Source organism: Alternaria arborescens (genome assembly GCF_004154835.1).
Source record: "Alternaria arborescens strain FERA 675 chromosome Unknown contig_5, whole genome shotgun sequence".
In the NCBI taxonomy this organism is placed as follows: Eukaryota; Fungi; Ascomycota; class Dothideomycetes; order Pleosporales; family Pleosporaceae; genus Alternaria; species Alternaria arborescens.
In genome coordinates, this window is record NW_021167860.1 from 1256272 (window position 1) to 1281315 (window position 25044).

General features: G+C 50.8%; 12 protein-coding genes across 12 annotated transcripts; 5 read left to right on the forward strand and 7 right to left on the reverse strand.

Moving 5' to 3' along the window:
* Nucleotides 1–80: 80 nt before the first annotated feature.
* AA0111_g3122 (hypothetical protein) lies at nt 81–1077 on the reverse strand (the record flags this gene model as incomplete). Its single annotated transcript, XM_028648972.1, has 4 exons — nt 81–113; nt 163–672; nt 722–837; nt 891–1077. 4 exons carry the CDS (start codon nt 1075–1077, stop codon nt 81–83), a joined length of 846 nt encoding a protein of 281 aa, XP_028509524.1.
* A 1352-nt stretch (nt 1078–2429) lies between these two features.
* AA0111_g3123 (hypothetical protein) lies at nt 2430–4195 on the forward strand (the record flags this gene model as incomplete). The annotated part of the gene is made up of 3 exons (XM_028648973.1): nt 2430–2907; nt 2956–3662; nt 3716–4195. The coding sequence occupies 3 exons, from the start codon at nt 2430–2432 to the stop codon at nt 4193–4195; spliced, it is 1665 nt and encodes a 554-aa protein (XP_028509525.1).
* A 391-nt stretch (nt 4196–4586) lies between these two features.
* On the reverse strand, nt 4587–5397 carry AA0111_g3124 (hypothetical protein; the record flags this gene model as incomplete). The annotated part of the gene is made up of 3 exons (XM_028648974.1): nt 4587–4764; nt 4817–5133; nt 5182–5397. 3 exons carry the CDS (start codon nt 5395–5397, stop codon nt 4587–4589), a joined length of 711 nt encoding a protein of 236 aa, XP_028509518.1.
* Nucleotides 5398–5862: 465 nt separating this feature from the next.
* On the forward strand, nt 5863–7746 carry AA0111_g3125 (hypothetical protein; the record flags this gene model as incomplete). The annotated part of the gene is made up of 4 exons (XM_028648975.1): nt 5863–5961; nt 6013–6298; nt 6353–6996; nt 7054–7746. 4 exons carry the CDS (start codon nt 5863–5865, stop codon nt 7744–7746), a joined length of 1722 nt encoding a protein of 573 aa, XP_028509519.1.
* A 902-nt stretch (nt 7747–8648) lies between these two features.
* On the reverse strand, nt 8649–11971 carry AA0111_g3126 (hypothetical protein; the record flags this gene model as incomplete). The annotated part of the gene is made up of 3 exons (XM_028648976.1): nt 8649–10582; nt 10631–11884; nt 11944–11971. The coding sequence occupies 3 exons, from the start codon at nt 11969–11971 to the stop codon at nt 8649–8651; spliced, it is 3216 nt and encodes a 1071-aa protein (XP_028509520.1).
* Nucleotides 11972–13953: 1982 nt separating this feature from the next.
* On the forward strand, nt 13954–15171 carry AA0111_g3127 (hypothetical protein; the record flags this gene model as incomplete). Its single annotated transcript, XM_028648977.1, has 1 exon — nt 13954–15171. The coding sequence occupies one exon, from the start codon at nt 13954–13956 to the stop codon at nt 15169–15171; it is 1218 nt and encodes a 405-aa protein (XP_028509521.1).
* A 189-nt stretch (nt 15172–15360) lies between these two features.
* Nucleotides 15361–16958, reverse strand: AA0111_g3128 (hypothetical protein; the record flags this gene model as incomplete). The annotated part of the gene is made up of 2 exons (XM_028648978.1): nt 15361–16004; nt 16070–16958. 2 exons carry the CDS (start codon nt 16956–16958, stop codon nt 15361–15363), a joined length of 1533 nt encoding a protein of 510 aa, XP_028509526.1.
* A 462-nt stretch (nt 16959–17420) lies between these two features.
* AA0111_g3129 (hypothetical protein) lies at nt 17421–18635 on the reverse strand (the record flags this gene model as incomplete). Its single annotated transcript, XM_028648979.1, has 1 exon — nt 17421–18635. One exon carries the CDS (start codon nt 18633–18635, stop codon nt 17421–17423), a length of 1215 nt encoding a protein of 404 aa, XP_028509527.1.
* A 343-nt stretch (nt 18636–18978) lies between these two features.
* On the reverse strand, nt 18979–20238 carry AA0111_g3130 (putative transferase; the record flags this gene model as incomplete). The annotated part of the gene is made up of 1 exon (XM_028648981.1): nt 18979–20238. One exon carries the CDS (start codon nt 20236–20238, stop codon nt 18979–18981), a length of 1260 nt encoding a protein of 419 aa, XP_028509231.1.
* A 268-nt stretch (nt 20239–20506) lies between these two features.
* AA0111_g3131 (hypothetical protein) lies at nt 20507–22367 on the reverse strand (the record flags this gene model as incomplete). Its single annotated transcript, XM_028648982.1, has 4 exons — nt 20507–20845; nt 20895–21977; nt 22029–22203; nt 22264–22367. 4 exons carry the CDS (start codon nt 22365–22367, stop codon nt 20507–20509), a joined length of 1701 nt encoding a protein of 566 aa, XP_028509230.1.
* Nucleotides 22368–22709: 342 nt separating this feature from the next.
* AA0111_g3132 (Cytoplasmic tRNA 2-thiolation protein 2) lies at nt 22710–23911 on the forward strand (the record flags this gene model as incomplete). The annotated part of the gene is made up of 2 exons (XM_028648983.1): nt 22710–22807; nt 22858–23911. 2 exons carry the CDS (start codon nt 22710–22712, stop codon nt 23909–23911), a joined length of 1152 nt encoding a protein of 383 aa, XP_028509416.1.
* Nucleotides 23912–24253: 342 nt separating this feature from the next.
* AA0111_g3133 (hypothetical protein) lies at nt 24254–25018 on the forward strand (the record flags this gene model as incomplete). The annotated part of the gene is made up of 1 exon (XM_028648984.1): nt 24254–25018. One exon carries the CDS (start codon nt 24254–24256, stop codon nt 25016–25018), a length of 765 nt encoding a protein of 254 aa, XP_028509229.1.
* Between the last annotated feature and the right edge of the window lie 26 nt (nt 25019–25044).

Consider the following 25044-nt stretch of genomic DNA (forward strand, 5'->3'; position numbering starts at 1 on the left):
ATCATACTAGAAATGGACAAGGCTGCAGCAAAAATATCTCGCATCCTTCAACGTCCATACCATGGCACCCTTGGCACCTCCTAACAGAAGAAACCGCACGTCATGTCCGAGAGCTGCAACGCTGTTAGCATCATACCACCACAACACTCCAAGCGAACTTACCCGCGGGTGGTCGTTCTGGTGACCCTCATCACAACCAGTCTCGTCGCGTGTCCACGGCTTCCAATTGCATATGCCTACCGCGTCTGGGGTGCTCTGAGTCAAAGTGCTCCAGAAGCCGCCCTTTGGCTCAAACTGAAAGTAAGTCTGCCTGTCTTCCGGGTTGTACGCCACCTTCAAACCGCCCATGCCCCCAAGCCTCACGGCACGACCGTCGATACGACCAGTACCCTCAGGATAAGTAACAGCAGTGGCGCGGTTTTGGTCTTCGACACTGTAGAGCATGCCGAGCATCTGATTGTGCCAGCCTTCAGAGGGCGTGTGCAGACACTGCTGGAAGAGTTGGAGCTTGAATGAGCAGAAACCTGGGGCGTAGTTGGCAGTTGAATAGTCGCTCGCGACAGAGTCCAATGGGGAAGAAAGGATATCTGGAAGGAGCTCGTTGCGAACGCGCTTCATCGATGACTTTGGGCTAGGAACCGCGCAATCGAAACTACAGCTTAGAGCTTGGGACTTCAATGGCAGTCAGTACGATTGCATAATTGAGTCGGAGATTACGCACTCTATGGATACGATCTTTGTGGTTACAGTTTAGCGGTGAGCCGTCCCATGACGTTGTGGTGCAGCTGAACTCGTCGTCTTGGTGCTGGCTGGGCCAGTGAGCGTCGCCATAAAGGACTATCGCGCGTCAGTTCTGTTAGATATCTCAGCAGATTTGCGACAATACTTACAGCCGACACTGTCCCTCTCAAATCCAATCTTCAGCTCTTTTCCCACAACCACGCTAGTCAGCGTAAGTCCGTCAGTCAAGTCGATTGAGTCAGTTTGCTCCATGAATTCGTTGCCAGCGCCATCATATACAGGCGATATGTCGAGGAATGTGGTGATCTGGTCCTTGTCACAATCTTGGGAGACCATGGCATCGAAGCCACAACGGTGTAGAACAAGAAGAGTGTAATATGATTGTTCTATGTAAGAGGGAGAAAACCCTGAACTATATGGTGGGAAGGGAGGCGCTAGTAGAGTGAAAGGAAAGGAACACGTGATAGGTATCTAAACCAACAAACGGCCGGATGTGAAGTCTGGTGCCATCACTTGAGCAACTACAAGAGTTGTCGACGAGAGAAGTGCCGAAGCAACCAGCATAATTTTGATAAGCATCGTGGTGTTCTTCTGGATGAGCCTGTAGTGATGGAGTAATTCAAGAAGGAGGTGAGTTCAGGAGAGACGTAAGAGTGTTATAGTAAGAGAGGTAGGGTGTGACCAGTAAGGGGGAAAGCTCGGATATCTAGTGCTCCTAGGAATATACGCTTCGTGATCCGAGTTGGGTGAGTGAAAATGGAGGTTCCTTGATAAGATCGAGGTAAAGAGAGAAGGCCGACCGCACTTTCCAAGAGACAGTGCAATCACTAAGGTTTTGGAATCAACGACCAGAACAAGATCTTTCCGAAATATTGCACGATGACGGCGCTTTCAACTGCCGCTGCTATCCGTGACAGACTCTCCTGTTCTGCGTTTGTCGTTGCATGAGAGATGGGCCTGTTGACAAATTAGTGCACGAGATGTGAGTGGAGCCTAGAGCTTGTGGTGAGGTTGCGCGAACGCAGCGTAATACAAGAGACGACTCCAATCCTCTTAAGCGCGAACTCTGCAAACACCCTGCTCGTGAAAGTAGATTAGTTGTGGTGCGAGGCGATCGCACCAAGTTCAATCCGGGAGAGGCGTTGCTCATTTGTGTAGGCGAAGATGGCGAAGACGCCCACGACATGGAGCGCATGATGGGCAACCCAGCCTCACACTCAAACTTTGGTTTAGCTTCGAAGATGTCGAAGTCTGCCAAGAGTCCGGTTCCTGAGTATACAAATGATCAAGCCTTCGAAAAGTAGCTTTGAGGGCTGAAGTAGAAGCGTTGGATGTCAAGCTCTCAAGTGCGTGGAGGTACCATTGGCTGAGGGAATTGCTCAAAGAGGATATAGTCTACCTGCAGATACGAATCACAGAGGGAAGATAAACAGATTATCATTGCAAAGTTTTCAAGAGTATATCACCACTGAAGATGCTGCATGCACAGCGTCGCAGTAAGCTGCCTGATGGAGGTGCCACCAAAAGTTCCAGCAGAGTGATCGTCGAGAAGTGGTGCGCGAAAAGAAGTCGTTGATCGGCCGCTCGGGCCGATGGCGGCATAGATCAGCGCTCGAGCTGCACTTGGCTGCGATGGTTCTGCATCCGTATCCCGCCCCCACCTCTGCTACACTAGAGACGCTCCATGCATGGAGCACCGAAGACCACGAGATGCTCTCTCATGCGATCGCTGCCGCGCAAAGAAGTTAAAGTGCTCGAAAGATGCGCCCATCTGCACTTCCTGCGCCCATAGCGGTTCGCACTGCCATTACAGCGGCAAAGTCGCTAGATCGCCCTTGACAAGGGCATATCTGACGAGTGTAGAGAAGCGACTGCACAGTTTGGAGTCACTGGTCACGCAGTTGTTACCCGGCGTCGATGTCGAAGATCTGTTGTCATCTTCCAATGTGGCTGGTACTGCACGATCAGTCATACAGTCCCAAACGCCTGAGGTAGCTCCAAGCCCGCAAGGCAGTACTAACTCAAGTACACATGAGCCTGCACTTCCTGAAGCTGTGCCAAACAACGTCGATGGCTTTAATTGGCAGGAAGAAGACGTCAACGTGGATGGGTTGACGGATGGCATGGCCGCCCTTTCGGTCGAGCCAACTGGTGTAGGTTATCTTGGTCAGTTGCTTCACTCAAATGTCGGCAAACAAAGCTAAAAAGATGTAGGCTCGACTTCTGGTGTAGTTTTTCTTCGGTGCCTCCTTGACTGGGCCGGCTTTCTGCATCAGTCTGTCGCTCGGCCTCAGCAGAACCTGACGACCCCATCTGCTTCTTTCCGGAACGTGTTAGCATCATCACACATCTCACACGCAGCTCTTACGACGCAACTATCATCGAGCTTGATCGATGCCTACTTTGCCAACTATCACGTTGTCTACCCTTTCGTCCACGAGGCAACATTTCGTGCTCAATATCACGAGATCGTTCCGCGACCTTCAAAAAAGTCGTGGAACATGCTTTCTCATGCAATTATAGCACTTGGTGCGTGGACATTAAACAACGACCAAATCGGCCTGGAGGATTACCTGTACCGTCGGGCCTTGACATTGGGTCAAGAGGAGTCGGTGTTTGAAGCCGCCAGCCTGACATCTGTGCAAGCACTTATACTCCTGAGTAACCTCAGTCAGAAACGCAATAGCCCAAATACAGGATGGAATCTACTAGGTCTCGCTGTTCGTACAGCGCTGAGCCTGGCACTTCATAGGGAACTTCCTCACTGGAACATTACCCTGATCGAACGTGAGACAAGACGTAGAGTATGGTGGGGCCTATACATCTTTGATAGTGGGGCTTCCACGACTTTCGGCCGTGCCATCATGTTACCCGACCAAGAGACGATGGATGTTCATTCGGTACTGAACATTAAAGATGAGGTACGGCTGCCCAATGGAGGAGACATAGACGACGTGAGACTGACCGATACTAGTCGCTTACGCCACAAACTGTAACACTCCCTACTGAGGTTGACGAGGCCACCATCTACTCGTCGCTAAGAGCGCAGAGTAGTTTCCACCTGCAGACAAACCATATTTCGAATAAGCTACTAGCCGAGCCCGGGCTTTCCGCTGAGGCCGCGCTCGCTTTGAACAGCTCTGTGGATGCATGGACACACACAGTTCCCCCATACTTCCAGCTGTCCCGAGCACCCAGCTCGTCAGTCCAGTGGTATGTGTTTGCGCGGTCTCGGCTGTGGTGGAGATTTTGGAACCTCAAGATCATTATATTCCGACAAATTCTGCTACGCCGAGCGATCTCCGAGCGAGGCCAAATACCAGATCAAGCTACGCAATCGACTCAAGAAGACTGCAAGCGGATATGTCTCGAAGCTGCGCATTCTACAGTTGTCTCGATACATCAATACGCGATGCAGGAATTGAATAGACTCGAGGGTTGGTACGCGACGTGAGTATATCCTGCTTAGCAAGGTGAAATTTGAAACTGATTGGTCTGTAGATATTTCCTGTTTCATGCGGCACTCGTGATAACGCTATGTATCATCAGCTTTCCGCGCGCTGAGGAGACCACGACTTGGCACGACGACGTTCGCTTGGCGAGAACCACCTTTCGCGAACGGCTTGTGGGGGATTCATTATCAGCACGCTGTGTAGCGATTCTTGACCAAGTCGTGTCCGATGGCGACTTAAATTCAGGCGGACTGCAAGATCTGGAGCTTTCCAAAGACGCTTTGAGCACATTTCCCTGGTCCATCGAGTCCAACGAGTTATTCAACTCTTTTGATTGGGATTTTACGACGTCTGGGTTCTGAAGCGGAGATCTATCGAAAAGGCAGGAGCTGCTCAATTTTCAATAACCACGTCGGGTTTGACCAACAAGGACCGTATCAATTCGCCGTTTGGAATGTCGTTTTCTTCCGCTCTTGCAATAGCAGCTGACATGGAAGTCTCAATACCAGCAGCAAGGTGACGTTGCGCTAGGCGTGTGCGGACTGTGTCTACAGGCGCATCGACAAACCACCTACAGAATGTCAATACGCGCTTGAGGAGCAACATTCATGAGTATCACCAACCTTTCGTCACACACTTCTGCAATCTCATTCCATGGATTCTGTCTCAGAAGCGTATAATTACCTTCGACAATCACGAGTCGCGTGCGAGAGGATATCTTGATAGCTTCTGGCACGGGGTCTTTAGCAGCATGGTCAAAGCTGGGTGCAGTAATGCAGATGTCGGCTTCGCCATCCTTGGTAACAGCAGCTTCTTTGAGTGCCTTGACAAGAGTCACGCATGCTTTCGCATCGAATGTGAATGGCGCTCCACGTCTTTTGAACGCTACTTCGGCATCGTCAAATGTTGACAAGATTTCTCGCGTGTAGTGGAAGCCGTCCTAGCAATCATTAGAGAGGCTACATCGTTGATTGCGACCAGCTCCTACCATTGGTACAATAGCAACATCTTTATTGCCTCGAGTAGTGAGCTCGGTGATGAGCGCATCAGATACCGTCGACTTCCCCGCGCCTGGCACGCCTGCAAGCGCAACAAGCATGCGACGACCAGGATCGGATGCTTGGCGAGACAGAAGGTTTTCCGTGCGCTTGGCCAAATCAAGTATGGCTGCACGTAAGGCGTCCTTGCTGGAGTCGTCTGCCATTGCTGATTGTCTTGCGATAGATTGGAGAGAAGTCTCAATAAACTGCAAAGACTTTTGGGAGATGTTCAAATCGAAGAATGTAGGAGAAAGCAAAAAGTTCTACAGCGTTACGTGCGACATGCGATGATCTAAAGATCACATTTGCGTTGTGGAGTTCGGAGCACATCCCTCCGAGCACAAGTCATGCTGGAGACCCAATTTCCATACCTGAATCAGGCAACTTTACCATGTGGGCACGCGGGGAACCCGCATCACATATACGGCTAATGGCGCAGACACATGGAGTATCGTGGGGTCGGACGACAGTGCTCCGAAGCTGTCCGATCCCAGTTATACTTATGAAGGGTTGAGATGTGCACCAAGGGTATATAAGCATGAGGTGCTGCCACCACTAAACCACCTACTCACATTGGATCCCTCTTCTTCAAGACCAACGTTGGCATACTCACAAGGAACACTGCAGAGATGTCCTCGGTTCACGATGTCACTACCATTGGCGCTGCGCCAAAGATTGGTGTCTACAAAGAGCTAAGACAAAACCCATACCTTCTTGGTTTATCTGCGGTCCGTTGAAATGAACCTTTCTGTGCCTGCAGTTTCAGCTAACATGTATAGTTCGCTTCCCTCGGTGGCTTCCTCTTTGGTTATGATCAGGGTGTTGTCTCTGGAGTGCTGACCATGGAGTCTTTTGCCGCATCCTTCCCCAGAATTTATACAGACAGCTCTTTCAAGGGCTGGTTCGTTTCAACATTACTGCTTGCCGCTTGGTTCGGTTCTCTCGTCAATGGACCAGTAGCCGATCGCTTCGGTCGGAAAGGGTCTATCATTATAGCTGTTGTCATCTTCACCGTCGGCTCTGCACTCCAAGCTGGCGCAGTAAACATTCCGATGGCTTTTACAGGTATGAAACACTCTGAGAAACACGATTGTAATCCATGCTGAGCACCGCATCTAGGTCGCGCAATTGCCGGTTTTGCTGTTGGCATGTTAACGATGATCGTTCCAATGTACATGAGTGAGGTCTCAACTGCCGGCATCAGAGGTACTCTAGTTGTTCTCCAACAGCTTTCCATCACGCTCGGTATCCTCGTATCGTACTGGCTAGAATTTGGAACTCAATACATTGGAGGCGTACGTTGCGCGCCCGACATTGCCTATACTGGTGGTACTGCGGCCGAGCCTGCCTTCGACCCACGAAACGACGTTGGCCCTAACGGCTGCACCGGTCAAAGCGATGCCGCATGGCGCGTACCTTTCGCCATTCAGATATTCCCTGGTCTTGTTCTCGGTATCGGCATGCTTTTCTTTCCCGAATCACCTCGATACTATTGTATGCGTGACAACGAAGAGGCTGGTGTCCGAGCGCTGGCCCGAGTTCGTCGCACCAACCCCGATGATGAACTGCTACAGAAAGAGTATCTTTCTATCAAAGCTGAAGTCATGTTCGAAGAACAATACAACCGCGAAAAGTTTCCTGGCAAGTCTGGGGTATCGTTGTACCTGGCTGGCTACTCGACCCTTTTCTCCACCTGGCCGTCCTTCAAGCGTACGGCTATTGGCTGCTGTGTCATGTTCTTCCAGCAGTTTATCGGGTGTAATGTATGTTCCGATTGCGCGCATTGCTTGACATAGATAGCAAGCTAACATCGTGATCAGGCAATCATCTACTATGCACCTACAATCTTCTCGCAGTTGGGTCTTTCTGGCAAGACCACTGGCTTGCTTGCAACAGGTGTATACGGGATAGTTAACACGCTATCCACGCTCCCAGCCCTGTTCCTCATCGACAAGATCGGTCGCCGCCCTCTCCTTCTCTGTGGTGCTGCCGGTACTTGCATTTCTCTCTTGATCGTTGGCGGTGTCATTGGCGGTTACGGATCAACGCTCAAAGACCACCCCGCAGCTGGCTGGACAGGCATTGCATTCATCTACATCTACGACGTAAACTTCTCATACTCGTGGGCACCAATTGGCTGGGTCTTACCCTCAGAGATCTACAACATCGGTAATCGGTCAAAGGCCATGTCTCTGACTACTTCATCGACATGGATGTGCAACTTCATCATCGGTCTTGTCACACCAGACATGCTCGAGAGCATCGGTTTCGGCACATACATCTTCTTCGCCGCTTTCGCTTTGATTGCGTTTGTGTTCACATGGTTCTTGATTCCTGAGACAAGGGGTAAGAGCTTGGAAGAGATGGATGCTGTGTTTGGCGATAGCACTGCGCATGAGGAAAAGACAAGGTTATACAACATTGCGCAAAGTCTGGGACTTGAGGAGGCTCAGGCTGCGGCGTTTGACGAGAAGCCTATCAAAGCGTTGCAGACAGAAGTGATGAAAGTATGAGAATAGTACGCATAGAGATGGAGAGGCACACCCGACAGTGTCAATCCTTAAGCACCATCGAGAATTATCATTCACTATGCACATGTGAATTTCCTGCATTGCTAGGGGCCTGTGATATTTGCCTTCAATGACATCCTCTTTGTCATATACATCTTCCGTCACAGTCATTTTTCGTTCTCCGACCTGCCGGATCATGCACCAGCACTTTCTGACGCATCGTCTTCGTCATGATCCAAGTATCCCACAAGTCGAACTTCCCATCACTTCTCACAGACCGGGGTCCGACATTCTGAACAGAGATTGGAACTTTGGCCATATGTCGTTGAGCCATTTCTTGATACACCAGAGGTAGAAGAACACGTTGCTGATACGTATCACTGCTGAGGAACTTATTGACACCACAGAGACATCAATATCTGGAGGTTGAGTATGGCGAGCCCCCACAGGGGGTACATGTTGGCATACAAATGCTAGCAATACAACGCCACGCACGAAGAAAGTAAAGCGCGCCTATGCGGCTGAGTGCAACAGAGCTAATTCCCAGACACCAATAAGGAAAGCGACAAGAAACGAGCGCCATGACAGAGCAATCCAAAGGGTATTAGAGACAGTTGTGAAGATATAAACCAGCCACCACCAGGGCTTCATATAAGAATGCACATTTCGCGCAACGAGCGAACGATACAGACCAGACGAAAAGGAGTCAGTGAAGGAAGAAAAAGGTATCAGAAGAGAACAAGAAGTTGAGCCCAATCCGACCAATCCTCCAAGAGGTCTCCCAAGATTTCGTTTCCACATAATGCGTGCTAAAATTCCCCAAAAACGCCAGAAGAGAAAAGAGAAACAATCCCTAGGGTATACTAAAAGACGCAAAAAAGATACGACTTACAATAAACGCGCATCTAGAACCTAGACCCCGCCCTCAAACTCCCGTTTGCACTGGTGCTGCGTGCTGTGCTAGCACCACTGCCTGCTCTCTTCATACGCTTCTCCATGAGCCCATTAAGCAGACGATCTAGTTCGCCACTCAGGCCTTGCATGGTCTTGGTCTCTTCAGCGAGATAGTCCTTCATGAGAGGATGATCACGGCCGACCGGCACAACACCTGTGGTGTCATTGATAACAACGAGCATGTCGCGGATCTCGCTACCGTCATCCAGATAGGCACGAAGCGAGGCGTCGGACCACGCAGAAAGCATTGTGCTTTCTGCCGATACAGGAGGTGAGGGTTCGCGATCTTTGGTAGGGATGGGTGCTGGTCTTGACGGCGGAGGACCGACCGGTTCAGATGCACGATGCGTGGGCGATGACGTGTTGTCAGACCTGAATGTCGAAAGGGTGTTGTTCTCAGGAATAGTCTTCATGGGGCTGTCGTCAGGTGTAGGCGTTGATACTGGCGAGCTGGTTTCTTGACTTGAGCTATCAGTAGACAAACCTGGAGCGTGGTGAGACTCCGACTCTTTTTCCCTGTCGGCAGCAATTTCCTTCTGCAAGGGCTGTGCATCCGCTGCGGAGACGTGAACTGGCGACTCGGAAAGACGACCTGTAGACTCTACATTCTCAGTTTCCCCCTGCTTGTCCCGAGCATCAGGATCCGCGAAAGGATCGCTGCTTTCGTCCGAGTCGAAATCATCCAATTGCACACGCTGCTTCGCCTTTGTAACCTTCTCGCGCTTGACTTCCCCTTCTTGTTGAGGCTTCATGATATTACTGAATGGGTTTCTTGAGCTTGTGGTGTTGGATGTTGAGTCTGGAGACCTGGTTTGGTCTTCTGTTGTTGACTTGCTTGTCTCATCTTGTTCAGGTGATACCAGACGCATAGTCGAAGTAGCTTGTTGTGCAGCCGGCTGATTGTCAACACTGTCCAACTCATCTGGTTCAGCGCTCATCTCTGTTGGGCTTTCAGTCTTCAAGATGCCCTTTGTCTTCTGCGGCGAATCGTCTCGGTGACTTCTGTGCACCTTGGGCTTACTCAATTGTCTCAACGGTGCTGGAGCTGTCACTTGTTCAGCTGACGACCGTTCTGCAAGTTCGTCTGACGGTTTTGATTGTGGCGAACTGCGATCCGCTTCTTCCGGTTTCTCGATGTCGCTGTCCATGGAGTCTTGTGCACCTTTACCCTTCCTGTCCTTGCGCTTGAAGAGTCCACTGAGCATACCTGACTTCTTCTCTTTCTTCTTTTTGTCGTCCTTGACCTTATCCGCGAAACCATTCTTTTCCAGACTCTCCAGACTAGGCCCACGCTCGCGAGAGCCGGTAGTTGACGTGCTTGAGTCGTCGCGAAGCAGGTTAGGAGTAAGTGTGATCTTGCGTGTTTCGGTGTTTTCATCTTTGAAGAATGAGTCTGTGTTGCGCAGCGTACCATTGCGAGAGACTTTGGGGTCCAAAGGCCGATCTACCGCGTCTTCGCTTCCTCTTTCTCGATCTTCTGATCGTTTCGCAGAGTCCTCGCTTGAGCTTCGTGCATCACCCTCGGTTTGGCCATCCTTCTTTGCACCATTCACCTTCAGTGGTTGTACTTGGAGGTTCTCTTCTTGAGCAGCATCGCCGTCCTGTGTTGCTGCTTGCTGCTGTTGTAATTGCTTGGGCTCTGGTCCACCAAAGAGTTCGCCCTCACCCTCGTCGGACGAGTAATCGTAGTCTGAGGCTTCGACATAAGTAGGTGGCGCGAATTGTACAGTTTTGGCATTCCTTCGTCGCATGGCCTTCTTGAGCGGATTTTTGGATTTCTCGGCGGTGTCGCCAAGCATGGTTGCGGAGAGGTCTATGTTTCTATGCTTGTTTAGGCGGGCTAAGCGTTCTGTTGGTGTCTCGATGTGTTCGGCGGGCAAATAGCCTGTAGCTTGAGTTAGAAATAGTTGAAGGTTTAGCTGCGAATGCCTACCGATGCTGTTGTCCTTGACAACGCGTACCAGCCACCAGTAGCTGTTACTATCATCGAGTAACACCATGGTGTCACCTTTGGTTGCATTTGCCTGACCTTCGACGGTCGCGACGAATGTGTGCAGGGCGTAGACGAATTCGAAGTCGATATCTTCTGTTTCTCGTAAGCATTCGCCTCCCCATCCTGAGTCGATAAATCTAGGGTCATCAGAAAAAGAGACGTCATTGGATGCATCATCGTTGTCTTGGTCCAGATCTATGTCCCAAGAGTCGGCGTCACTGTCGGTAGTCCAGGAATCCTCTTCATCTTCGGGTTGGCTAGCCTTGAGTGGAGTGTCATTTGTCGTTCGAGGTGAACTTGGGGCAGGATCCAGAAAGGGGTCTTCCGGTGTGTTTAGAAGGGTACGATCAATCGGTTCCAATATGCGTTTGACCTGCTCCTCGTCCAGTTCGGACATCAGTGATGCCTGCGAGTCTTCTCTTGTCTCGATGCGACGTTGGACGGCCCTCAGTCGTCTCGTCGTTGGACTGGTACCCACCTCCGCGAGTAGTTCTTCGTTGTTGTCCGGTGCCGTGGTGGCTCTTGTCCAGGAATACTCACCACGATGATGCTCCGTTGACTTGATTTCTGGGTGCAAAGGAAATAGTAAAGAAACGGGGATCGATGTAGGTCGATCCCGTGCGGAAAGATTAGGGACAGAGATAGGAAAATGAATAGGCGTATTCGTAAACGGAGAAGAAGAAGAAGAAGAAGAAGGAGAAGGAGAAGCGATAGTTGAGAGCACGGGCGAAGACTGGGGAGTCAGGGACTCTCGTCTCGCCGGCCAGATCGCGGGGTGAAGAGGTAGAGAATACCCACCATCGTCTATCGAGGGCGAACTCGAGATCTTGTCCATCATGTCATCGTCCATGTCCTCCTCATCGGCATCCTGCATGTCGGCATCATCGTTGTCGGCGGATGCACCGCCATTCAGCCTGACAGCCTGCTCGTCTTGCTGGTGGCCATTTCGTGCATTGGTGTTGTTCATTACAGTGCGGTCGTCATCGGAGCCGGGGTCGTCTCGTAGCTGACTGCCAGCGTCGCTCCATGCATCTTGCAGACGGGCCTCCTCGGAGTTGCGCTCTTGCTCGACCTGTCGTATAGCAGCCTGCTGATGGGGCGCTGCTGGACCAATTCCAAGCGGCGCCGGGTGTTGGGGCTGGTGGGAGTGGTCCTTGGCGGTGGGCGATGTTTTGTCCTGCAGGTCGATGGTGTCTAAACACATGGGTTAGCAGGCGCACCTCGCATTGCGCACTCGGTGTATGCCTTCGTACCTGCTCTGATGATATGGGGTCGCGTCATCCTAGCTCATTCCTCTGCGCGCGTTGAACGATTGGGGGTCGTGGTTCGGAGGAATGGCCAGGTGAGACGAGGCGCGATGGGTGGCTGGGTCGACCTGCGCAGGGACGTGGTAGCGCGAGTCGAGTTGCCGTGGAAATAGCAGCAGCACAAAGAGCAGAGAATCGCGTGCGTGGTCCAGGGAGAGCGTTACAGGCGTCGCATGCGTTCTTGGGGCGTGTTTCGAGCAAGGAGCGGCTGAGCCACTGGTCGTGGTGCGGCGATCGGGCGCGAGTGTTTGGGGGCATGCGAGTGACGCGGCCGGGAGCGCGAGAGAATGGAGCGAAAAGCAATATGGCCACGGGTATGTCGCTGCCAGTGAGGGGCACGCCGTGGGAACTGAGGTCGTGACGCTGGCCAGGAGGGTGAATGATTTTGGCGTCGTTTGCTTGTCCTTCCCCGAACGCATGCCCCTGCCTTGTTCTGAAACGTCTCACGCGCTAGCCTGTTCCTGGCCACTTCACTACAAAAAGGAGATGCGGCTCGGTCCTTTCAAGCCCTCTTAAATCACTGCACATGAGACCGTTTCTGCAGCCAGCTGCTTGACCTCCTCCCTCGTTGTACTGACGGCGTCATGCGTTCGGCTACCTGGGTTGTCGTTTCCAACTCGACGCTACGGCCGTGTTCCGCACTCCGCAACCGATGAAACACCAAACTTGGAACCCTATCAAACGTCACTGGCTCTGGTAGCCTGCGACACCCAGCATCAGCTGTATCCCACACACTGTCTCGAGCTTCGCGTCTCACTGCACAAATGTCTCATTGGTCTGCATCATTCCATCAACGAGGAACAACACTTTCCATTCACTTGATCAAGCACATTCCAAAACCGCGAGATGCTCTGACACGCATCAGCTTCCCGTACGATTAGCCAATGTGCATTCAGTCATGATCATATACCGCTCGGATGAAGAGAAGAATAAGCATTGATCAGCAAAGAACAGTTATCATGATTACCTAGGTGCTTAAATGATCTTTCCCATGAGCTTCACTCGCCAATCCGTCCTACTTACTGACAGAACGCCCTTGCACCTTCCTCACAAGCGCTCTACGCTGTGTGCAGGCTTCAACGCCTCTACTTCTCGCGCATCGCAAAGCGACCTGTTCTATCTAGCGCCTCCGTTCGAGCGGAATCGCTTGTACTACCTGGTCATCAAATAGTTTTGCGTTGTGGGAATGCATACCTTGCCAAGTTTGCCATCTTCTTGAGCAGCGAAAGCGAAAAGCGAGTTTCGACAACACCAAATTCATCACTGATGCAGCTACTAGAAAATGTGTAAAGAACAATGTCTTGCGCGTGTTACTCTTACAGGTTAGGAAGCAAGACGCGGTCCCACGTGCTGTGCGAAAGACAGGCAGATCACTCGGAGATTTGTGCTCACGGAAGTTCCTCGGCCTGTGAGCTACTTATTACGTAGCTGTTGCTTCGTACTAGCTGCGCCTGCTCTCCTTCGAGATCTAGTGATGTGTTATGTGGAACGTCGTTTCTGCCTCGATGTAACGTTCTCGTATGCGCATTACCAAGTTCGCTCAGCTCTAATGTCATCATCGGGTGGCTGGAAGGACATATCTAGCCAGCCTTACCCGTGCGAAGCGGCGCCACTCGTGGTCATGTCCGGGCCGACCGATCGGGACTAGACCTTTTATGGTTCTAGCGCACTTCCTTTCGACCAGCTCACATCGGCCTGCAGGCTTCATCTGGCTTGAAGCTTTCCAGAAAGCCGCTCGATTAAAAATAGAATACGATGTTCATCTCTAATAGACTGGACCATTGAAACAACCGGCGGGTACTCTGGTAGATACGATTTTTATGCTGTGGTACTGAATCGCGTAAATTTGAGTATATACCTATGGCGAGACCAGACACTATTTGCCATATCGAAAGCTTCCCGTTTCTCTACACTCGCTGCACCCTACATTGATTTCTCGATATCCCGTCTTCCACCATGGTGGCCCACATAATCAAGCTCCTGGCTGTTGCCACCACCGTTTCGGCATCAATAGTCGAACTGCCTGTTGTCGTTAGGGACACCTATGCCAGCGTCAAGCTGGATATTGGCACACCTGCCAAAGAACACCGCTTGTTATTTGATACCGGCTCGTCAACGATTTTCCTTGTCAACACTGACTGTACCGAGGCCTCCTGCCCGGACGGAAAGATCTCGGACTACGAACGAGTAAAGTACAATGCGTCCGCCTCATCAACGTCCGTCAACCTTGACATTCCCGCGTCGATTCCGTACCTAGGCGGCGAAGTCGCTGGCGATACCTTCCAGGACATTTTCAGCACTACAGACGGCGGCGTAGAATGGAACCAGACCTTCCTGTCTGCCAACCAAAGCAGCTGGCGTTTCATCACCGCCGACGGTTTCCTCGGCTTAGGCTTTTCCACCATTGCGGAGAAAAACACAACGACTCTGGTCGAACAGTTACTGTGGAACGGTCAACTGGATGCTCCACGTTTTGGATTGTACTATGGAAAGAACTTGAAGGATGAAGGCGAGCAAGATGGTGTTTTGACCATTGGTGGCAGCCATGAAGACAAGTATGTGGACGGCGAGATGGTCTACGCGCCCTTGAGGAAAGAGGCGGAATATCAGCTCTGGCGTGCGCCACTCAGGAGCGTCAACGTACTCGTTGCAGAGGACCCATCGGCACTAAATGCCACTATCGAGATTCACAACGGTCGTCTTCCCACCACCGCCGTAACGAAGGGCGGTTTCCCAAAGGCCAACACGACATGGTCAACGTATCAAGCCGGAGCTGTTTTCGATACCGGAGCTGGACGCCTCTCCGTCCCAACAGAGATTGTCGATGCCATGTACTTCAACCTTGGCTGGAACAACACCAAGCTTATGAACGGTGAGGAGCGCATGGAGTGTCAACATCTGAATGCTTCGTGGGCAGTCACTCTGACTCTTGGTGAGGGTGCTCCCGAAGACGATGTGTCATTCACTATGCGAGGTGACGAGTTCACCGAGCCTGGTGACCAGTGCATGCCGCCATTTGACGATAGCGAGCAGTACGGGTTCGCGCTTGTCGGTGCTGCGTTCCTACAGAGATATTACTCCGTCTACGACTTTGGTGCTGACAAGGTCGAGGACTACCAGCCAAAGATTGGCTTTGGAAGGTTGAAGAAGGAGTACGATTACCTGTACCAATGATCATGGCTCACACAGCATTCTTCATTCATTCTTGTAGATATTTGTAACTCAACCCGATATTAGACTTTTGTACTCTCACGTAACTACTTACATGCCTGTCCATTTCCGATTGTGTTGTATTATCTGATTGATCTATGACACAACGTGAACTCCTATCGCTCTCCACACTCAGACACTATCGGCACTTCATCATGAGCCCTCTTTCCTATCTACTTCCCTTATCTCCAGATGGGGTCGTGCAGTACCCCTTGCAACTCGCATATGCAGTGTCAAAACATGGGAGTCAGGTTTGATTTTTTCGATCTTTTCCATCCTGGAATCGCCCATTGTGTCGAAATACCAGAGCTCATGAAGATTGACATGGTAGTGTCTGTAAAAGTCCTTCCGTCTAGCAGTCCACCGATCACCAACGACCACGGTAGCTGACCAATGGCCGTTCCTGAAGAAGAACACAAATGCGAAGACAGGATATGCATCGGATTTGAACTCCATATAGCCGACGATGGCGCCAGTGTGCGTTGCGTGCAGCCACTTTGCGGATGGGTCCCAAAGGCCATCGGGTTCCACTCGGTTGACACGGACATTCGCAGGCTTAATTACTCGCATGACTTTGTCCATGATCGTCGCGGCTTGCGCGGTTGTCAACGATTTGGCTGCAGTGAACTCAGTGTACACCACTTCGGTCTTCACCGAGGGGCACTTTTGAGGCTGCGCGCGAACAAATAAATCCGGCCCGACTCGCCTGAGGTATACACCAACAGGTTTTCCCACAGTACCGAGGGAGTGCTTTACTGGTAATATAGCAAGTCCGGTATCGTTGTCCCATGCGAGACCTAAAAGATGCGTGTACGGGGTTAGTATATGTCTCACATGCAATTCGTGAAGGGACATCTCTTACCCAGCTTGAGACGGATGCCACGATTTGTAAGGTAAAAGTCCCGCGGACGTACTGTCGGCTCAGGTGTGATTGATCGCATTTGTCGAAAACTTTTCGGAGAAGGAGCAAGGAGACCGGTCAGCTCCTGATCCGAGAATTGGTCATTCCACAGGAAGATCGAGTCATCAGCACATTGGCTGAGTATCTGTTCTTGCAAGCGGATGAATGCTTTTGACCCTTCTCCATACAGCATTGCCATGTTAATATCAAATATACCAAGGAGGCTGTATGCCATGTCTTCGTCCCGGGTAGTCTTGCGCTCAGCTGCCCACGAGAAGCGCTGAGCAACAGGCACCTCACTCAGCTCCATCTCTTGCTTGAGGATCTTGTCAGGAATTCCTGTGATCTCCGTAATCTGGGTAGCCAGGCTCGATTTCGTACCTCGAAACTCCCATTCTTGGTTGTAGAAGACGACATCCTTCGGCGCAATGAGTTCCTGTAGTGTCCAGCCGCGAGAAAACCATCTTGATGAGATGAAGGAGTAATCGCTTTCAGTGACGTCGAAGAGATAGGCAAAGCACACCCGAGCTTCTTTGTAGTATCTGAACATGGAGTTGATTGCTTCGCTAAGCTCTGCACTGCTGGACTTGTTGATGCAGCAAGTATCGCACCATACATATGGTAGTCTGTACCGATGTGAAGAAGCTATCCTGCAGGTCTCGATGATCTTCCGGTACCCTGGCTTTGCGAGCGTGGATTTTGGACGGTCTTGCGGAGCAACATGCATCTCTTCATAAGTCAACTCGTCCTTGGTAGGACCCCATACGTGCGACAAGACGGCATACCGTTGATCTGGATCATCATTATCTCGAACATGCAGAGCCAGGGTCTTAGTGTCGATAAAGATCATGATGGAACTGCGTATCAGACGAATATTGTTGGGTCGCCTGAGGATTTTGCCAGGTCTTCAAAGACTTGGACTGGTATTGACGAGTTGTGGAGATGAGGTTCTCGATTTCGATTTCGACCCCACCACAAGATGACAGGAGGCTGAGCCTACAGCTGACCTTAAACTTACTTAGGTATGCGTCATACTGCGCACTTTAGCTGATACCAGTACTACAATGAACGATGAATTGATCCGCGCATTGTTTCACGCAGCGCGATTCAGTGATAATATTAGTGGTGTATGTGCCTAGGTGGAAAAGATTCGGTGTTCAAATGAGGATACTAGGCCAAATCTGATTAGCTCCTCTCCTTGCAGCGAGATGTATGATTGTATGGATTGATTGTGTCAAAATTTACGTAGTCATGTCTGAAACACGATAGAACTAATTTAATCACTGTTCAACACTTCTTCTTTCACAGACCTTCATCTCTCGTCTTTCCTCCCTCCTTTGATGTTGTCTAGCTTGTTCCTTTGCTTCTCCCTCTCATCCATGTCGATGTTGATATTGAAATGCTGGCTTCGAATCTTCTCGTAAAATTTACCAGCAGTAATGCCGTTCATAGGCTCGGCCCATTTGCCGGTGACTTCAGTCTCTAGGGAATCGGATTTGATAATAGTAGGTTCATGAGCGCGGAGAACGAAGACAATCGAAAATCGGTATCTTTTGTCATTGACGGAAGCGGAATTAGTGGAAGAAGGCTGCGGAGCAGATTGGGTGGGGCTTGTTGGAGGTTCCATGGATCCATAAGCTACGACGCGATGGCCACCAGCAGGATATCTTCCATTGGAGAGTCGTTCGAGCTGCCGTCCAGCAAGCATAGTAGCTCCTTTTCTCCCAGAACCCTCGACTACTTTTTCTACAGCGAACCAGTCGGCTCCATCCCAGACCTCCAGGCCAGGCACATCCCCGACCACCACACTTAGTAGTCCTAGATCAGCATGCGGTTCAGCGACGACCTTCGCTTCCCATCCTTCATATCGAAATAAACGCAACATCGTCGCTGTTTTCTTCTTATCTGAATCTTGCAATAAACCACAGGGCCCAACGTATTGCTTCAGTCCCTCATCTTCGCCGTCTGGCAATCCCAGGGACGTCGAGATTCTGCCCAACGTGTTTTTGCAGTGTTGTCCGATGAGATCCCAATATCTCTCAGCAGGCTCTCTTAAGACTTCCGGGCAATACTCCAGAGTTCTCAAAGTGATGAATTCCTTTTCTCCTGGGATCTTGGACCAGCCCTCTTCAGACCTAAGTTTGTGCTTCCATTGCTGCTTTTCCTTATCGGGCTGGTTGAAGAAAGCTTGACTTGCTGCGAATAGCTGCTCGTAGGCAGTCTGAAGAGGATGAGGTCCAGGCTCTGGCGCATGGGGCTCGTTCAAGTCTGGGGATGACTGTGCCGACAAAGAGTTTGGAAAAGTGACAGTGGTCCAACCAAGTCTCGATAGAGTTTGTTGATGCTCTGGTAGGACTAAGGGTAACATTCCCGGCTTCAGTGGCGGCCGCGCTTCTAGTGGTGCATCTTGCACTGATTGCGCACCGTTCTTTTCGTTGCCCGTCGTTTTCCTTTCCCGAAATTTTGAGATGATGCTTGAAATGGAGAAGTGGTGCTTGGATGAATTTGAGGGTAGTGTGGCGACCATATCAACTAGTTATTAAGATATAAACACGTTGGCTGCGAAAGAGGAACTATAGTCAAAAGAACGTTCGAAGTACAGCGGAGGAAGGTCAGGAATTATGATTACGGGTGTGGTCAGGGTATAGTAAAGATACGGCATGGAACAGCCAGGTGACGTTTTCCAGGCTACACGGGCCAAGCCACAATTGCACAGCCCCACCATCCACGGGTAGGCTTACGGGCTATTGCAAACAAAGCGTGCCGGTCAAGACCAGAACTTGCACGGCATATTTCAACGATGAATCCAAATACAAACAGGTAGTTACACGGGACATGAAATGGTGAACATACTGCGATTCATCATATCTCTACAGCCTCAACCTATTCTTGTCCCAGAGCTCCCTCTCCCTTTGCACGAACCAATCGTGCAAAATGGGATTTAACTTGACAATCCCATCATTCGTCTCACACCCAAACTCCATACCAGGTTTCCACGTCCCTCCCTCAGCACTGATTTTCATACTAGTCATGTTTTCCAATCGACACAGTGCTAGACCCACATCTCCAATGCCTCTGATGAACTTGCCTGCTGCACGCCCCTTCTTGATATGCCCGTTTTCATCTAGCTGCTTAATGTCAGTCCCATGTTCCGGTAGGGCAGCTGTTTTGCCGGGGTTGTCGATATGGACAGGCAAGATGCGCTTCCGGACGATGCCGGTGTGTTTTGTGCGAATGGTAAGTTCCTGGCCAACGTAACAACCTTTCTTGAAGTCTATACCATGCGAGAGATCAATATTGCACTCCATTGGCAATGCGCTCTCTCTTGCTATCTCTTGTGGTCCTTCGGGTATGCCATTCCTGTAGCGTTGGAGGTGGTATTCTCGTACGTCCACTGGCTCGGCTCCCTCTATTACCGTTGTTGTATTTGCGCTCGCGAGATAACGACGCATATCTGGGCAGCGTGGATCGCTCATTTCGGCGATTATACTTTCTGATCTGCGTTGCCCGGCTTCTGAGCCCCAGGCCGCCCACACGCCTATCTCATCTGCACTCACATCCGAAATCTGCACCTTGCTCCGGAGTTTGTGCCTCTTTAGATGCTTTTTCAGAGACTCGAATTCACTCTCATCAACTTCAATGTAGCATGCCCAAGGCTCCTTCTCCTGCACCAACTTTGGCCACACCCAGACAAACACATCCCACAACACTCTGCCGCGCGCATCGAGAAAGGCTGCGTAGAAGGGTGATTGGCGGCTTTCTTCGACTTTATTCGTAATGAGCCCTTGCAGAAACTTCACAGTATGGGGGCCAGTAAGGGAGATAAGGCGGCGATGCGGAAGCGCTGCGAAGTTCGAGCCAGCAGCTTGCGGAGAGGCCTCTATCGAGTAAGGGCGTCCCGAAGATTTTTCACGAGCATTCCTAATGGTTGATGGTCGAATGTCGGCTCGATTGCGAAAGAACGAAGGGGCTATCGGTCGCGTTGAGATTCTGTCGTTTGAAGACGACGCGGTGCTAAATGTTCGGTGCGCGTCGGCGGCGGGTCTGGGCAGACAGCGCACATTCGTCCTGCAAGCATCGCATATATATTTGGGCGTCTTTCGTGATGCACCCAGCGATAAGGCAGCCATGATGGTGACCAGGTTCCCGGTGTGAGATGACGGACGTGATGACAAGAAAGAGCTCTGACGGCATGCGGCATTTGCGGAGTTAAGACTAGACTAAAAGGTGATCGAATATGCCAGATCTGACTCCTCGAACTAAAATCACTATTCAGAACGCTAGAAACGCCTAATCTACAAGACAGAATATGAGCACACGCTATCGATTTGAAAAGCGTTCTCGGACATTCAACGCCGCTGCTCAATAATTCGAAGTATGGTCGCGTCAAGCCAAGAACTAGTCGTTCTTACGACCCGTTAACCTCGAACGCTCGCTATTGCCCTCTTTTGGGCTCGCCGGCCCTGACTCGTCGTCACTCTCGTCACTCTCGTCACTTTCGTCACTACTCCACTTGTCGTCCTCGCCTACAGCGAAGATGGTATCGCCATCAAGACTCTCCCTGGGAGGAACAATGGGCTTCTGTGCTTGTGGTGCCGGCAATGGCGACACATCGCGCGCGTTGTTGTTCGACCTCTGCGCTGGGTCGTAGGATGGAGGCTGATCTGAGCCTCTTTCCTCTTCATCAAGAGAATCTCTGAGGGATGCGATCTCGAAACCTTCATCATCTTGGGCAATCTAGAGTCGTCAGTAAGAGTGTATAAATGGTACAGTTGTATGAACGTACCTCATCACTCATGGCAAATCTCCGGTTGTTGGCTGTTGGCCTCCACATGTACGCAACAAAACACACATCCGCCAAGTAGACAAGATTTAGCCAGCCGTCAAGCACGAACCATCGTGTTTGCCAGTGTGTCGGAGCAAAGTCGGGGGTCGAAGCTCCGGCGAAGGTGAAGCTGTTGATGAAGAAGAAACCGAAAATGACAATAATGCTCGTCAAAATGCACCACCATAACCTCTTATACATGGTAGCTTTGACGTGCTGCTTTCGCTCCATCAAATCCTTCATCGTAAGGTTGAGCGAGTTCAGGGTCCAGATGTAAAACGCCGTAAGTGTGGCTGAGAGTGGGAGGATGACCAACAGAACTAGAGGTCCGGCGTCATCGGGACGAACAGTAAGTGATGCTACAGCATAAATTACGCCAAAGACGAAGTGTGCTACAGCAAGCCAGCGGACGACCGTCATTGTCTTGCCGAGGGAAGGCTTGACAACGCCATATCCCATACATACGATCAGGAGCAGGAAGAAGGAGAAGGAGTTACGGAAAGCGTTGAGTACGGCGACGACAATCATGAGTGCCTTGGTGCCGACGTTGTTACCGTGGCGGTTCTGGTAGTCGTAATAGCCCCAAGTCATCAGCATCTCGATGACCAGAAATACTAGGATAGCAGTGATGTAGTTTTGGACGGCAAGAATATCGTGACGGTTCTGGAAGTAGAGGAAGCCCCAGAATGCCAACACAACAAAATACACAATGGTGATTCCGCCGTAAAAAGGCAGCTTTGCGATCTGGGCGGCTTGCAGCTCTCCATAAGCGTTCCGAAAAGTCACGATAGCCTCGAATTGCAATTGCTTGTCTTGCGCATTCGCAGCCACACAGTAATAGCCAGTTTTGATTGGTACTTTGGTCTCTGCGGTGGAAGTCGGGTACTTGATTGCTTTCGGGTCGTTCAGGTCGATAGCTTCGGTCCTGATAGGCATTTGCCAGAGGTTCTCGACGTCTTCCGCGAGTACCCATTCGCCTTTATGTGTGCCGTTGCAGAGGTTTAATTTGATCGATTCGTCGTCGCAAATGTAATGGCGGTTTTTCTGAGAGACTTGTCAGTTGGATCATCCAGATACCATGCAAGGCCCACATACATCGTTCACAGGCAAATCGGAAGGTGCGCCCAGAAGCAAAGTGTCTTTCCATTCCCAGACCACGACACTGACAGTCTGGTCCTTGATTCCTTCATTCTTCTTCGGGTCTTTTATGAATTTCACAAGTATGAAGGGGTCGCCCTTGCCTCCCCACGACTTCTTGCTGTACATGCCACTGGACTTTGGATCAGCATGCTGTCCATGTGTAACTCATGGCCCGGCAGTTTCCTCATACCTGCATTTTTGGGTCTCCTTGTCAGACAGCGTCACGTCCATTGCTGCTACTGCTGTCACAGTAGTTAACAGCAGTAGAGCGAGGTTGCGCAGCCGTGCCTTCATCTTGCCGCGATGTGAGGCCAGCTGGCGGAGCTGACGGCTGGGGGTTTACAGCGCTTCAGGCGGAGGGACGCGGTTCGATTCGAGTCGGCGATAGTGTCTTTCCGTCAATTCCTGGTCCAAGACGGGTCATGGGTGTAGGGTCGTGTTTAGTTGTCGATGTTTAGCTTGCGCGTTCGTCACCTACGAGTCCGCCTTCCCGGTAGCTCTTAGCGCGCTTCCTAGAATGTGGCGCAGCCTTGGAGCCTTCAATGGGCAACCATCACCGAAACAGCCGACCAGTCAGCCCTACCAAGCCCTTTCACCAATAACCTCCCCCAAAAAAAAACAAGACACACGCACATCATGCCAGGCAAACACATAACTGGCACCTCTGGTGAGCCTTGCAGGCGATGCAAAGACAATATTTCCGTCCTCGTTGTGCGCTCTGAGCCACTTTGCCAGTCAGTCTACGCCACCTAGAGGGGAAGAAGAATTTGCTAAATTTGTGCAGTGACTGTTTTGCCCGCTATGTGCATACAAAATGCATCAAGCGCTTGGAGTCGTTTCGTGTGAATTTTGGAGCCGAGCAGCAACGTAGGATTCTAGTACCCCTGTCGTTCGGCGTCTCATCTACAACTCTCCTTCATATACTGGATCTGCATCTAAAGACGCAAAAGAGCAAGACTGGCCGGACCGGATTTGAGATCAGCGCGATATATATCGAAGATCCGGAGCAGAAAGTGCAGGCTGCTCAGCTGCTCGACGAGGCTCGCGAACAATACCCGGACCATCACTATGCCTCACTGCCGTTGCACGATGTATTTCGCATGGTCCCAGACGATGCCTCAATCCGGTCTCTGGTGCCACAGACCGAGGAAACCGTAGGCTGGAGCCCTGAGGAGCATTTCGTTCGCATGATTAATTCGCTCACATCGGCAACTGCTCGTGCAGACGTGTTGTCTACCCTTCGAACAAGGCTGATCGTAGAATATGCCAAATCGACTGGTTGCGAAAGTGTTCTCTGGGGTGACAGCACCACCAGACTCGCTCAAAAGACACTTACTGAGACCGCGAAGGGCAGAGGTTTCTCTCTGCCTTGGCAAGTCTCCGACGGATCGTCGCCATTTGATCTCAACTTCCATTACCCGCTTCGAGATGTCCTAAAGAAAGAGCTAGTATCTTACATCAACATGGCCGATCCTGGTCTATCATCACTTGTTCATGAGACCTCATCAGGAGCCACACAAGCATCAACAAGCTCAAAGAATACCACTATTGACGATCTCATGACGCAGTACTTCGAATCGGTCGAGGAGAACTTTCCAAGTATCGTTGCTAATGTCGTACGCACAACAAGCAAGCTTGAGGCTCGACCCGATGCACTTTCAGACCCAAAATGCAGTTTGTGTAGTATGCCTGTACCTGGCGGTCGATTTGGCATCCATGGCTGGGGTGGTGATCAGCAAGATGGGGATGACTTCGAGTCTACACATGCCAGAAGAGACATCTGCTATGGCTGCACAAGGTCGTTGCCTAAAGCCACAATGAGTACGATCAGTAATTGAGCGCATCGCTGAAATTTGCAATCATTTTTCATCAGCATGGCGAACCATCGCCTACTCTGATAGACCCTTGCACGAAGCTTGAAGGATTTATGCAGAATGGTCTTTCTATGTTCATTTGCTCTCTAGGCCAACATCAATCTACGCGCTTGAGCACTACCGGCAAAACAATCAATAACCTGGCATTATCCTGGAGATCGACACATATTCCCGGATCCTGACCGAAAACACTATCTATACTCATCTATGTCGGTACAACGATTCCCGAGCCTCATGACCAGATGTCCAAGTACACAGTATAAGAGAGCCACAGATAGCTGTTCTATGTTCAACACAACAATCGCAATGAAGCTCTCCAATTTGATAGTTTGTCCTTTACTAAGCGCATCGACATGTCTCGCACACTGGAACTACGACCGTATAATCGTTAATGGCGAGATTATTGGCTCACCATATGAATACGTTCGCAAAACCAACAATTCCAACTACCCTCTTCAAGACGTCAATTCCATATATATGCGCTGCAACTCCGGTGCAGAATCTGGTGTTGCAATCAACACCAAAACCTACACCGTTGCTGCTGGCGATATGCTAGGCTTCGCAGTCAAGGATACTTTCGGCCACCCTGGACCACAACAGATTTACCTATCTAGAGCGCCAGGCCCTGCCGCTGAGTACGATGGCTCAGGCGACTGGACAAAGATCTACAGCTTGACCTATTCTTTGAACTCGAGCTACGGCGCCAGCGACGGCATCCTCAAATGGGCAACCCACAACGCGCGAACGTTCAACTTCAAGCTTCCTTCTGAAACACCATCAGGCGAATATCTGCTCCGCGCCGAAGGTCTCGCGCTCCACGCAGCACATAAACCAGATAACTACCAATTCTATATTGCTTGTGCGCAGATCAATGTCGTGGGCAGTGGTGTGGGTGTTCTGGGCCCGACGATCAAATTTCCGGGTGGATACCAGTGGAATTCAACGGGCGTGCTGATACCAGAGTTTTGGAGTAGGATTACGAACTATACGGCTGCAGGACCGACATTGTGGCCAGAAGGAACAATGGAGGCGCATGTTTTGGATGGCACAAAGAAGACCGGCGCGGACTGAGGTTGTGTGGCACTCAGCATAGGCTA